This window comes from Cannabis sativa, chromosome 4 (genome assembly GCF_029168945.1).
Source record: "Cannabis sativa cultivar Pink pepper isolate KNU-18-1 chromosome 4, ASM2916894v1, whole genome shotgun sequence".
NCBI lineage: Eukaryota > Viridiplantae > Streptophyta > Magnoliopsida > Rosales > Cannabaceae > Cannabis > Cannabis sativa.
In genome coordinates this window covers 78,509,879-78,523,766 of record NC_083604.1, presented here as the reverse complement: position 1 = coordinate 78,523,766, position 13,888 = coordinate 78,509,879, and the positions used below count along the sequence as shown (strand labels likewise).

Below are 13,888 nucleotides of genomic sequence, written 5' to 3'. Positions count from 1 at the left end.
TTAATTAATTGGTTTGCCTAATTAAATAGTAAACTTTTTGTGTTTTGTTTGCTGAGTTGAAGAGTGCAATGCATAAATTTAAGAAGGATGTGTTCCTCATGAAAAACTGGCATAATTAATTCTAGGCTAATTAATATTTTTGCCCCTTAAACTTTGACATGTACCAAATCATGCCCCCTGAACTTTTAAGGTCGTTAAAAATGTCCCATGAACTATTGAGATTGTTGGATTTAAAGACTTTTTTCTAATTTTAGTAAAAAAGTCTACCATTGATGAAAGTTCAGGGACCATAATTTAGTACATGTCAAAGTTCGAAAGGCATGATTTGGTAGATATCCAAATCTAGGGAGTATGGTTTAATACATAAGCAATCACTGAAATAGTAAAATTGAATGAAATTAGACAAAAGTCCTTAAATCCAACAATCTCAATAATTCAGGAGACATAATTTGATACATGTCAAAGTTCAGGGAGCAAAAATCCTAATTAACCTTAATTCTATAACTTTAATTAAACATCATTTATGTAATCAACTAAAGATACACAATGTAGACATCGTTCATTAAAATTAATTGCATGGGAATTCTTCCTTTTTAAGTCATTAGATGAAAAGTTGAATAAATTTTAACTTTTATCTGCTACTTATGGAGGTTCATAGTGTGTAACCATTTACACACTTGTCATCTAAATCTAAGTTAGATGAGTTATTTATAAAAGAAAAGCAGAACAAGAATAGGTAGTCTTTTAAGAGAGACAACATCTACATTGGTGGAATTTCAGGTGTTTGCAGCTGTTCTTGTTTACAAACTCTGGGGTTTTAGGGATGATTGCTACCATAACAAAGCTAAGCTCCCTATTGATGTTATGGTTCAGAATGTTCAGAAGGCCTTTGCTAATTTTTGGAGTCTTCAATCGTGACAGAGATGGTCACTCTTTGCCTGCTAAGGAAAGGTCCAGAGTGCAGATTCTGCAGGACTCGGTTCGTATTTCAGTGAATGGTGCCTTCAAGAACAGCCACGCTGTGGCTGGGACGGTTGTAGTTGATGATCATGGTGTGCTCAAAGGGCTGTTTGTGGAAAAATCCTCTGCTATTGATGTCTTCAAGAGTGAGATGCGTGCGCTATTGGCAGGTCTCAATATGGCACAATTACTTCATCTGCAAAATTGTGTTCTCATTTCGGTCTGTCAAAGTTTAGAGCGAACTCCTTCCTGGACTCATGCAATGCTTGCTTTTAACATCTTTAATCTTTTCGAGTCTTTTTCTTGTTCTGTTATTGCTCGTGTTCTGCCCTCGTGGGGCTTCTCTAACAATGTTTGTGGTTTTCTAAGTTTTCGAGAGATGACTCCTCATGTGACCACCACTATTTCAGCAGTAGAAAAACTCAGTTGTGTTACAAACTATAATTAGTAAATACATAACATAATTTTGTTTTTCTTTTGAAAAGGAGCCTAAAAGAAAAACATGAAATCCTCCCAAAATAAAAGGAACAGGCAACCGAGGAAAGGAAACTATGTATAAAACTAAACAGAAACAACATTAAAGTTGAATATTAAATTTTAATAAACAACTAAATTGTAACATTTTCTTTTTTTGAAAGAGAGCCAAGTTCTTTCTCCATTTTGAGATACCATTTCACAAAACTGCAGTGTCACAGGTAAGCGAATTACAGAGAACAACGTTACAACAACATTATAATCCATACGGCAAAAGTTACTTCGATACATTATAGGATCTTCTGGGGTCCCCTTTCACATTATTAATCCAAAATGGTTAACTGAGAGTAAAATGAACAACCTTTTCGAGGAGGGAGGCTACGCTACAGCGCTGCAATGCACTCAATTTCAATCTTGGCGTTTAAAGGCAATGCTGCTACTTGATATGTTGAACGAGCCGGTGCAGGTGAAGGAAAATATTTAGCATAGATCTCATTTACTTTCTTGAAGTCATTTAAGTCAGCCAACATAATCGTTGTTTTGACCACAGAACCATAGCTGACACCACCCGCTTTCAGAATTTCTCCCATGTTTTTCATAACCTGCTCGGTTTGATCTTCAACGTTATCTGATACAAACTTTCCAGTCTCAGGAATAAGACCCAAAACACCAGAAACATAGAGAAAGTTATTTGCTTTGATAGCCTGGGAATAGGGTCCCAATGCAGCAGGAGCCTTGTCTGTTTTAACAGCTTCTTTAATACGGGTAGCATCAGTGGCAATGCTCATGCAAGCAAAAGGCATAGAGCGATTGATTGAAGACGATCGCCATAGAGTAGAGCCGGCAAGAGAGACGCAACCCAATCCGGCTGCAGCTAAGGGAGACCGAGGGCACAGTGAGCTGCCCATTTCCACCGCCTGAACATTGAATGCTCTCGCCGCAGACCACGCCATCTCTCACTCCTTTTTCTTGGAAGGGCTCACTCTCTTTTCTTCCCTGATTTGAGTAAGTAAACTGAGTCTCCTGGCAAAAAAATGGTAACATATTCAAATATCAAAACATCATATAAACAATCAAATAATGCTTAGTATATGAGATCATCAAGACCTAGTTTAAAGATGTTAGGCTTCTATCCAAACTGAACTAAAAATTCCTTTTATTTTTTAATCACATGCTTACAAGACTCATAAAGATTACTTTTACGAAGTGTAGACATAATTATACAAGTAGAAGTAGGATGATACCAAAGAGAATAGAGATCATATTTCACAACATAATAATCAAAACCAATATATGTATATAAGATAATAATAAATATATATTTAACTTGCTGACACTGAAGGCTAGAACACGAAATTGACCCTTGATTTGTTTTTTTTTTTTAATGATTTCAAACCCTGATGAAGAAAAATAAAAAGAAAAAACTGCAGCAGTTGTAACCTAAAATGGTGTGGGAAGTGAAGTACGTACAGTAAGAAATCCAAAGGGTTCCTAACTGCTATGCATTCCTAGTCCCAGAATTCAGAAAAGCCGTGGTTGAATTGAATTAATGAGTGAAATCACAGAGAAAAAAAAAAAAAGTAAAATTTGAGAGCAAAAATTTAATCCCAACAGTAACTGCAATGCCTTCCTTATTCCCCAAAAACATTCATATAAAGTAAGACATCCAATTCAGTGGGGATTTCAATCGACAAAATCCGAAATTGAAAATGCGAAAAGATGAAAAGGAAAATGGGGCTTCTACACGTTCGTGAAATTGAGAGAGATACCTGGTTTAGCAGAAAAGGAAGAAGATGAAGTGAGGTGCGGCTAGGGCTAGGGGTTCACCACAAAGAAAAAAAAATAAAGGCACCCTTTGGGGTGTAACTGTAAATGCCTTGGTGAGATTATTGGATTATTTTGGCAATGTACTAAATCGTGTCTTTGAACTTTTTTGTCCATTAAAAATTCTCCTAAACTATTGAGATGGTTAAATTTAAGAATTTTTGTCTAATTTTAGTAAGAAAATTCTAACATGGATGAAAGTTCAAAGGACATGATTAAGGACATGATTTAGTACATATCAAAGTAAGTCTAGGGAGCGGTTTAGTACATAAAACAGTAAAATTGAATGAAATTGGACAAAAGTATTTAAATTTAACAATTTTAATAGTTCGAGGAAAATTTTTAACGGCCAAAAAAGTTAAGGGGGTACGATTTACTACATGTCAAAATTCAGGGGGAAACATTACTAATTAGCCTTATTTTTTTTCTTCAAATATTAAATTATGCTCTTCACATTTTCATATGTACTAAATTATCTTCTTTCAACTTTTACTTTAAATTATATCGTTCATTAGCCAAAAATTATTGTAATTATACTGTGAAAAGAGGTGGCTATAGTTATACTGTAAAAAAAAAAAATTTGTTGAGTAAAAATTGACCTTAAATCCAACAATCTCAATAGTTCATGAGGCATTTTTAATGACCTTAAAAGTTCAGGAGACAATATTTGGTACATGTCAAAGTTCAGGGGACAAAAATACTAATTAGCCTTATTTATGAAGGTAAAGAAAAGTAAAAGAAGCAAATAATAAAAATAGGAAAAATATATAATAATAAATAAATATTATTACATCTAATGTAATTTAATATTCTCATTAAATCACTAGATTTCCAACTCAAAAAATGCGAAAATATGTCCATAAGAAGAGGTTAAGAGTTCAACCCCTTTTTCTTCAAAAAGAAAAAAAAAATACCATGTTGATCTTGAGTACACTAGAGCGCTCACTTCTTCACCTTTCATTCGGGCTAAGAAGCTTGAGGCCTTTGACCCATGTTTCATTGCCAATCCCAATAGCTTCAACCAACAATCCGAAATTGCAACAAAGGTGATTGGTAGGAGTCGCGGTGATCTTGAAGCCTAAGGCTAAGGTTGAGGCTAAGGCTAAGGATGAAGGGTTTGAGAATGACCAAATTGAAAATGAATGTCACAAATAGGTGTAGTGACAGAGCCATTGTCAAATTGTATGTTTCGAATTAAATTAGATAATAATTACATGATTATCGGTCACATATTTAGAAAAATACGTATAAATTCTATTCGAATAGAGACTGGAGATAGAGTGGATGTTGAGATTAGTTGTAATGATTGTACAAGAGGTAGAATTATTTATAGACACCTTAACGAAGAAGAAAAGAAGGAAAGAAAAATGAAAAAAATAAAAAGGAGGAAGAAAGAAAAAACCCTAGTAACAAACATCTATCTTCTTTCTGTATTGAATTAATTACTATTGTTATTCTCTTTTTTTTTTCCATTTTTTTAATCTATTGCTAGTTAAAGTTGTATCAATTTGATATTTTTGATATTTTTTTAGTTTACTGTCCAATTTTCCTAAAGCGTCTCTTATTCATGCAAATTATTCGGTCAATTTGGCTACGCATGAATCAGTTGCGCACGTACTTAGGATGGATGGTGAGCTAATTTGAATACAGGATCTTTGATCTCTTCTTTACAATGTACTCAACGCTAAGTTTTTTCTCGATGAAATTTTGTTCATTGTTAACAAAAAAAAAATTGTATCAATTTGGAATTGTACAACCTTTTTTTAATAAAAGGAATTGGAAAACTTGTTATTACAATATATCCTTTTTGGCTTTTGGGAATCAAGTTGATGGTATTAATTTTTTAGTTTGGTAATTCCATTTTTTTTTTTATCTCAATCAATTGAGTTATTTGATTTTATTATGACAAATATATTTATTATTTGATCTCAATTTTCAATAATTGGTAAAATAATGTTAAAAAATATATATATTATTTTATAATTAATTAGTAATCACTTTATAACTCTATAATTTACTTATTAACTTTTAAGTCCCGTTTAGTTGCGAGAAATGAAAATATAGAAATAAAAATGAGAATGACAATAAAAATAGAAATGAAATAGAATAAAATTTAAAACACATAAATAAAAATTGATAAAAAATTATTAATTTTTTTTTAATGTTATATTAGAATGGTCATTTCTTCCATTTCAAAATGAAATAGTCATTCCACCAAAATAGTTAAAAGGACATTCCATTGTAATGACATTCTGTTTCTAATATATTAAAATGCAATCAAACAAAGAAACAGAATAAAAATTATTTCCTTTACATTCCATTCTATTTTATTACCTCCAACCAAACGCCACCTTAAAGTTGTGTTTGGTTGGAAAGAATGTAAACACATCAATATTAAGACTCTGTTTACTTTTGCTTATAGCTAGAAGTATAACATAAGTATAGATTTTTACTTATTTTACGGTTTGGATAACTATTATATGAAGATTTTTTTTTTTAATGAAAAATATTTTTCCAAGTGTTTAGATATCATTTAATAAAAATTGTGAGTAAATTAGGAATTATGTAATTATTTTAATTTTAAAAATAGCTTGTCAAAAATGTTCTTGAAAGAAGTTACAAATCCTAGCTTCTTTCAAAAGAATATTTAAATTAACAAACACACTTTTAGAAGGGCTTCTTTTAATTCTAAATGCTAAATAAAAGCTTATAGAAGTTAAGTCAAACATGCCTAAAAATGAAAATGAGAATAGAAATAAGAATATAAAATAAAATTAATAAAATTTTGAATGCATACAAAAATTAATAGAAAAATAATATATTTTTTTCATCTTGTATTAAAATTTCTTTTTATTTTAAATTGGACTAATTTACAATGCTGAAAATATTTAAATGCAGGATTATTTCTTTCACGCAAATTATTTAAATTTTAATTTGGTCTTAAATAATTATAATTATGAAAAAAAATTGAACAAAAAAAGTTTCTGAAACAAATAAAAATTGTACCAAAACGATCTTTTATAAGTTTGATTCATAAGTCATAAATATTAAAAGTTATCTATTTATTAGTTCAGAAACTTGGATTAAGTTACAACTCAAATCATAAATTTAAAATTAAAAGATAAAAAAAAATATATATCTCTCTTTATATAAATGTGACTATTTATTTTATTTAAACATTAAAATTTAAATATATTTTTTAAAAAAATATATCTTATTATTTCTTCAAAAGTATCTGCATTTATTTAAAAAACATATCTTTTTATTATTATTATTTTTACATATTTTAAAAAAGATCGTCGTTTGCAACTGTATTCTAATTCTTTAGTCGGAGGGTGTTTTCAACAAGTACTATTCATCTGGTTCTTTACTAGGTGCAGATTTGGGTATTAATTCAAGTTTTATCTGGCGTAACATACATGAAGCTCAAACTTTAATTAGAAAAGGTAGTTGTTTGACAGTTGGTTCAGGGGTGAGCATTAGTATTCTCAATGATCCTTGGTTATCTGACGTTGGTAATCCTTTTGCTACCTCTTATCGCCCATTTTTAGTAGGGAAGACTGTGGATTGTTTGCTGGTTGAAGATTCGTATAAGTGGGATGTGGATGTTGTGAAAGATATTTTTAACCCGCGTGATGCCTCTTTAATTCTCAGTGTTCCTCTCTTCCCTTTGGCTTCTTAAGACAGATAGTGTTGGTCGGCTGAGTTCTCTGGTATTTACTTGATTAAGAGTGCTTATAGACTAATTCAAGAAATGTAGGAGGGTTTGTTAAGGGATGATAATTCTGGATTTTGGCAAAATTGTGGAATGTGAAAATTCTGCCAAAGATTACAAACACGATGTGAGCCATTTCTAATTGTCATGCTACGCATATTCAGCTAGGTATTAGGCACGTGGACGTGCCATCTTCTTGTCCAAGGTGTAATCAAGATGCTGAAACCATTTCACATTGCTTGGTGAGTTGTCCTTTTGATTACTCGCGTTGGAAACTTGTTGGTTTTTCTTTTTCAGCGGCTTTTGCTACTTCTTTTGGTTGCTAGTTTGTCACTTATGATGTACAGTGGCATGAGGAGGAATTTAAATTGGCTGCCATGTTGTGTTTGACCATTTGGACTATTAGAAGTGAAAAGCTTTGGCAAAACAAGAACTAGTTTGTTTAGTATGTGGCAGCGTTAGCTTAATCAATGGAGTTGTGCTTAATATCAGACTCTTGTCACCTCGTTGGTTTCTTTACAATTAATCGATGAGAGTGAGCAATGGATTACACTTGATGTAGGAATGATATTTAAGATTAATGTTGATGCTGCTGTGTTTGAGAATGAAAACAATTTTGGGTTTAGTTGAGTTGCCAAAAACGATGAATGCTGACTTGTGGTGGCTAAGCTTGGTAAAAAATTCGGCTTGGTTAGCTCGGTGTTTGCAGAAGCTATTGGTGTGAAAGAAGTTTTAAGTTGGTTGAAAGAAAACAACATGGTTAATGTGGTTGTTGAAACAAATAGCTTGGTTACACAATTCAATCTATTCGTAGCTCGATGCGTATGACTTTTGCTTTTGAGTTTTGTGTTTTTGATTGTTGGGAGTTATTGTCTGTTTTACTTAATGTTATTTTATGTTTTGTTAAACGATTTATTAATTAAGTTGCTTATTATTTGGTTAGAGCATCTCATTCTATTCCTATTGCTTTGAGTTTGCATGATGTAATTAATAAGGATATTTAATAATATAATTTGCTTATTCCTATTAAAAAAATAATTATAATTTAGACTATGATAAAAAAAAAATAATAATAAACAAAAAAATTACCGAAACAATCTTTCACATATACTAATAAATTTGACTCATAAGTCATAAATATTAAAATTTATTTATTTATTAGTCCAAAAACTTGGATTAAGGTGTCACCAAATACTACATCTCATTTCATGTCATCTCTATCTTTATTCTAGTTTATATCATCTTTATTCATAAAGTAGTTGTGCATACCTTAAAAATTTATTTAAATGAGTTTGATCTATTTTTTTTGTAAATTTTATTTATTTATTTTAATGATATATTTGTTATCTATTCTATATAAAGTGTGCCTATATAACTGAATTTCTTAGTTTATGAGAAATTCATGGGTGACTTTTTATTTATATTTAATAAAATAATAAAATATTATTTATATATAATAAAATAAAAATAAAACAAATCTCATTAATATTTGAACTGACATTTAAAGCTAATTATTCGAGAGTCACAACTCTCTATCATAAATAGGTACGTGCCGAGGCATTAATATAGCCATTAATATTGCCCAATAGGTACTAACCACACAAAAAATCGGTTTTGGGTTTGTAATTTGTTTCTAATTTAATTTATATATATATATATATACACAAAAGTAACATAAATAGACTACATATATTTAATAAACACACATAATATTCACGTACTTAATTAATATATTAATTACTTGATATAAATTAATATCATTTATTTAATTAATTTATTCTTTTGGGAGCTATATATCAAATAATTAAATTAAATCGGACAAATATATTATCATTTATGAAAAAATTAATTGTTCAATATGACAATGAGCATAGTTTTTTCTTTAAATCGTCTATAGCTAGCTACGTCTTTTTAATCTTTTTTCTTTTTTTAAAAAATATATGATCAAACCATGGACTCTCTAAATTAATATAGGTAAGTTTTGATTATATATTAATTAATATTTGAACTAATATTATTTATTTTTTTATTAAAATTTCTTTAAACTAGAACTTTAAATTGCATTACTGAGAAAAAAAAAATAATTTTAAGCTTTAAGTTGTAATACATATAAAATGTATAAGATTTTTTCTAAACCTAAAATTTTTAATTTCATAATAATTAACAATCATTTATCTGTTTTTATTTTTAAAAAAATACTTGAGCTTACCAAAATCTATAAGAACAAAACCAATGAAGAAAATTTTAACAAAAAAAATGAACGAAGAAAAAAAGTGTCATAAATATTATTGAATAATGGCAATTGCCAACACAAGAATTTCAGCACAAAAAATTATACTTGACCCCTAGACAATTATCATGATCTTCCAATCCTAATAATATAAATAATGAACAACACCTCATTAGTTATTCTAGGAGAATGATGCATGGTAATGTCAAAAAAATCATTAGATGACAATAATATTTCTCTAACAATGATACCCTAAGCAGGGCCGGCCCTGAAAATTTATGGGCCCAAGACGAATTAAATTTTGGGGCCCTCAAAAATATATCAAAAAAAGAGTGTCATGGGATTTGAACCCATGACCTAGGACATTATGTCCTCCACCTCAACCAACTAAACTATAAATATTTGTTGTTTATATTACACTTAAATTTTACTTAAATAAAAGCCTAATAATTTTTTTTTTATTTTGGGCCCCCGGAAAGTGTGGGCCCTAGGCACGGGCCTAGCCCGCCTATGCCTAGGGCCGGCCCTGACCCTAAGTAAGAACTAAGAAGTATTGTAGCGTTTTATTTTTAAGAGCATGAATAATATTAAGACAATTGGATTCCACAATCAAGCTCTTATTCTCCTATTAAAAAAAACACATTAATATACATGTAAATGATTCTTAGTTTTACAATAATAAATTATTAATAAACTCACAATTTCATAAAATTATAAAGTAGTAATTTCAATTAATTTTTAAAAATAATTTATAATTTTTTTAAAATATTGGTCATAATTATTATTTCCAATTTTATAAAAAATAAATATATATTTTTTTTAAAAAAATAATTATTAGAAACTTGCCATAAAAGGTTATTAGATTGTTACCTTATTAATTTTTTTTAGTGCCTATCTATGGGTTTTACCCATTTAGAAGTGTTCCATATGTATATATAAAGTATTTTAACTAAAACATTTCACATTATAATTTGTGAAAAATAGATTTTTTATCTACAAGTTTTAGATAGATGTAATTTAGAGATTGATTTTTAATTTTCTTTTTTATTTCACACACATTTAAGTTGTGTTTTCTTTAGTATTTGAACATGAATTTTTATTTTATTTTTGGATTATCTTAAGAGCATATGACACTTAAATTATCAAATTTTCTTAAACACTATAATATATTACATCTAGTATTTACTTTTAATTGTCAAAATTATAAATTACATTATTTAGATATACATAATAATAATCTCACCTAATAAGTAATAATATTTTTTCTTTAATTATTAATTATATTTTTTAAATAGAGTAAAAAATACCTAACATACGTAGCAAAATTTTCAATAGTGAGTTGAAAAAAGTATATATATATATATTTTTTTTTTTAAACTTTTCCTTTGAATTATTATTTTCTTCTTCCTTTTATTTTTTTTATAATTATTATTAATTTTATTATTGATTGATCAAAATTCAAAAGGGAAAGCTGAAAGGAAAAAGAAGAACCATTTTACCAGCTGGTTCAAAATCCCATCAAATCTCTTTCCCTTTTTCCCTCAGATTCAGGAGGTTCTGCAATTTTCTTATTTATTTTTTATATATATATATTTTGTTCTTCTTCTTTCAAAGATCAGGGTTCAATTAAGCTTAAGCTCGTCGTTACTTTTCGGATCATATACCCATTTTTGTTTTTTGGGGGTTTTGTTCTTATTAATTAGGGTTTTTCAGATTTTTTGTTTTCTGAAAGTTTTTGTATTCATAATTGCATCTTTATAAATTCCCAATTGGATAAACATGGAAAATTTTTGTCTTTTTTAAGTTCTTGTTGAGATTTTTCTTTTTGGTTAAATTAATGGCAGTGATTTTTTTCGAGCTATAAGATCTCTCTTCAATTTATTGCCTTTATGTAATGATACTTGGAATTAGCAAGTAATTATTATTTGTTTAAAGAGTTAAATTGAGCTTGTGAATGGGTAAACACCCACCTCAAATTGTGTCTATATTCATGCTAGTGATGTTGGATCTTGGATCACTGTATTGGGTTTTAAGTATAACAATATAAATCTAATTACTCATCAAACCAAAAATCAAATGAAAATACTAATTAGTTCAATTTAATATTGGATTGCATTAGATTTTCGAACACCCCATCTAACAAGTTCGGGTCCGATCATAATTGGATTGGATCGATTTATGCACACCTTTAGATCTTAGTGTGTTATTGTAAATTTGATTATATCTCCCAATATATTTCTCAATCACTTGTGAGAAGGAAAGAAAGAACCATGATTGAATGTACATAGGCATCTGCTTAGACTGTACATCTTTGTTTAGGTGGACAATGAATTGAGTTTGTGAAGCTTAAGTTATTGGCACATTTTTAAGTTATGCTTTTTCTTATTTGAGTGTTTGATCAATTGCTTTTTACCAGACATAGTATGCTTCTATGGCAAGTTGGAATCTTATTGAATGTTATGCTTACTTGAATTAGTCTTTCTATATATTCTAAAGATGAAATCCCTAATGTTGTTTTTGCCCTTGTGGTTATATTGTATCATATGCTAACACATATTATGTTCCTTTCTTTATTCAACTTTGTGCAGGGGATGGCAACTGGGGAACATGCTGAATCATCGAAGTTAAAGGCTCAGCTATGCGAAACACCTGAAATTCGGAAGCAGGAAATGGAAGAACAAGAATCCCAAGTGGATTTGCTGCAGTCGAAATTCATGGAGGTGAAAGCATACATGAAAGAGTCTGAAGAAGAGTCAATGAAAGAGTTGGATGTTCTTTGGCATAGAGTTAAAACAACGACGACATTGTTAACTTACTTGAAATATAAAGCAAGGCTTATGGCTGTTCCCCATTTAGCCCGAACCTATTGTGGTATTGAACAATTAGAAGGGGTAGGACTAGTTGATAAAAATGGTACACCTTTGTCAGATTGGTCTAAAGACATTGATGCTTCTTCGTTCGATAGTTTAGATGATGAGACTTGTACCGAAATAGGTCAGTTTCACGGTTCTCTGGATGTCCAAGATGAAGCTTATATTAGCGACACGGTTAAATCAGTGAAGATGGTCGCAAAGGTGATGGAACACCTCGTTGAGAGAGTGTTATTGGCGGAATCTGAAACTGCAATTGAGAAGGAAAAGGTAAACTCGGGTCAGGAAGAAATCATGAGAAAGTCTGTTCAAATTGAAAAAATGTCATTGAAGTTAGAGGAGATGGAAATGTTTGCTCTTGGTACAAATAGTATTCTAAATGAAATGAGGCAGAGTATAGATGATTTGGTTGAAGAAACCACTAGACAGAGGCAACGAGCTTCAGAAAACGAACAGGAACTTAGTCGTGTGAAGCGAGAATTCGAATCTCTAAAATCATATGTTAGCACTCTCACTACTGTAAGAGAAACACTCCTTTCATCAGAGAAGCAGTTTCAAACAATTGAGAAGCTATTTGAACGGTCAGTATGTTTACTTTTCAATTCCATTCATTGAATGATCAGATCAATACATTGTCCTTTTGATTGAATTGGTTATAATTATACTATTTGTACTTTCATGCTGGCAATGCTGCATATATGTTTACATTGATCTATTTTTGATACACTATTATTCCAATTCACTTCTTGAAAGAATTAGAGAAAACAACAAGGTTCTAAACTCTTTGAGGCAGTTTGGTATCTACCAGAAAGTATTTTACTTACACACAAATTAAAAACCAATTACAGTATTCTAACTAACACACACACGCAACAATCAGCCCTATAGGAACTAAACTGAAATAACTAACTTGTGACTTGTTCATACACCTTAGCCTAAGCATATATTTGAAGCCTAACATTTTTGTTGCATTGTGTTTCTTAATATCAACTTATCCAACCTTGTTAATTTACATTCCATTAGTTTTCCTATTGTTTATTTTCTTTTGTACCCAAGATTTATCTTTTTTCTGATGTTGGTTTCGAAACAGATTAGTGGTGAAAACAACACAGTTAGAGGGTGAGAAAATGCAGAAAGAGGTAGAAGTTCAGAAGCTTATGGAAGAGAATGATAAACTAACAACTCTTCTTGATAAGAAAGAGGCCCAACTTCTGGCAATGAATGAACAGTGTAAGGTGATGGCCTTGAGCGCTTCGAACATCTAATTTCGACAGTCTTGTTCTTGTTTTTGTTTGTCTACCTCTGGTACGACCGAGTGATTCTCTTTTACAAGATCATTGGATACAACAAAGTCAGACAAGCTTATGTTCAGGCTAAGCTCTATCCTTTTCGTTGTTCCTTTGTTTTTACTTCAGATTGTTTGTGAATATGATCATGTATTGATTATCTAGTGGTACAGTATGATAATGATTATGTATTGATTATCAATTTGAACTTCACCAATTACCAAATGCTTGTTCATTTATTTCACTAGTATATAATGCACTTCCTTTCAAAAAAAAAAAAAAAGTAAGAATGCACTTGTCACACATTAAAAACAAAAATGATACAATGAAAAATATTTAGAGTAGAAAAAACAAAAAAAATTAGACACAAAAGCAAAGAAAATAAATGATAATACTATTTTGGTCTCTTAAAAAAGAGAATTGCTAAAGATACTATTAGTGTCTAGTATTCTGGTATCATTGGTGTGATTAAATATTGAATCTAATATAACTTAAAAAAAAAATAATTTTTAAAGAATATCCAGGACAC

General features: G+C 30.0%; 2 protein-coding genes across 2 annotated transcripts; one reads left to right on the top strand and one right to left on the bottom strand.

The window, feature by feature from the left end:
* Positions 1 to 1,581: 1,581 nt before the first annotated feature.
* LOC115714226 (reactive Intermediate Deaminase A, chloroplastic) lies at positions 1,582 to 2,387 on the bottom strand. Its single transcript, XM_030642827.2, has one exon. The coding sequence runs from the start codon at positions 2,385 to 2,387 to the stop codon at positions 1,818 to 1,820; it is 570 nt and encodes a 189-aa protein (XP_030498687.1). The 3' UTR covers positions 1,582 to 1,817.
* Positions 2,388 to 10,570: 8,183 nt separating this feature from the next.
* LOC115713058 (uncharacterized) lies at positions 10,571 to 13,584 on the top strand. Its single transcript, XM_030641537.2, has 3 exons — positions 10,571 to 10,757; positions 11,792 to 12,654; positions 13,164 to 13,584. The coding sequence occupies exons 2-3, from the start codon at positions 11,795 to 11,797 to the stop codon at positions 13,336 to 13,338; spliced, it is 1,035 nt and encodes a 344-aa protein (XP_030497397.2). The 5' UTR covers positions 10,571 to 10,757; positions 11,792 to 11,794; the 3' UTR covers positions 13,339 to 13,584.
* The last annotated feature ends 304 nt before the right edge of the window (positions 13,585 to 13,888 follow it).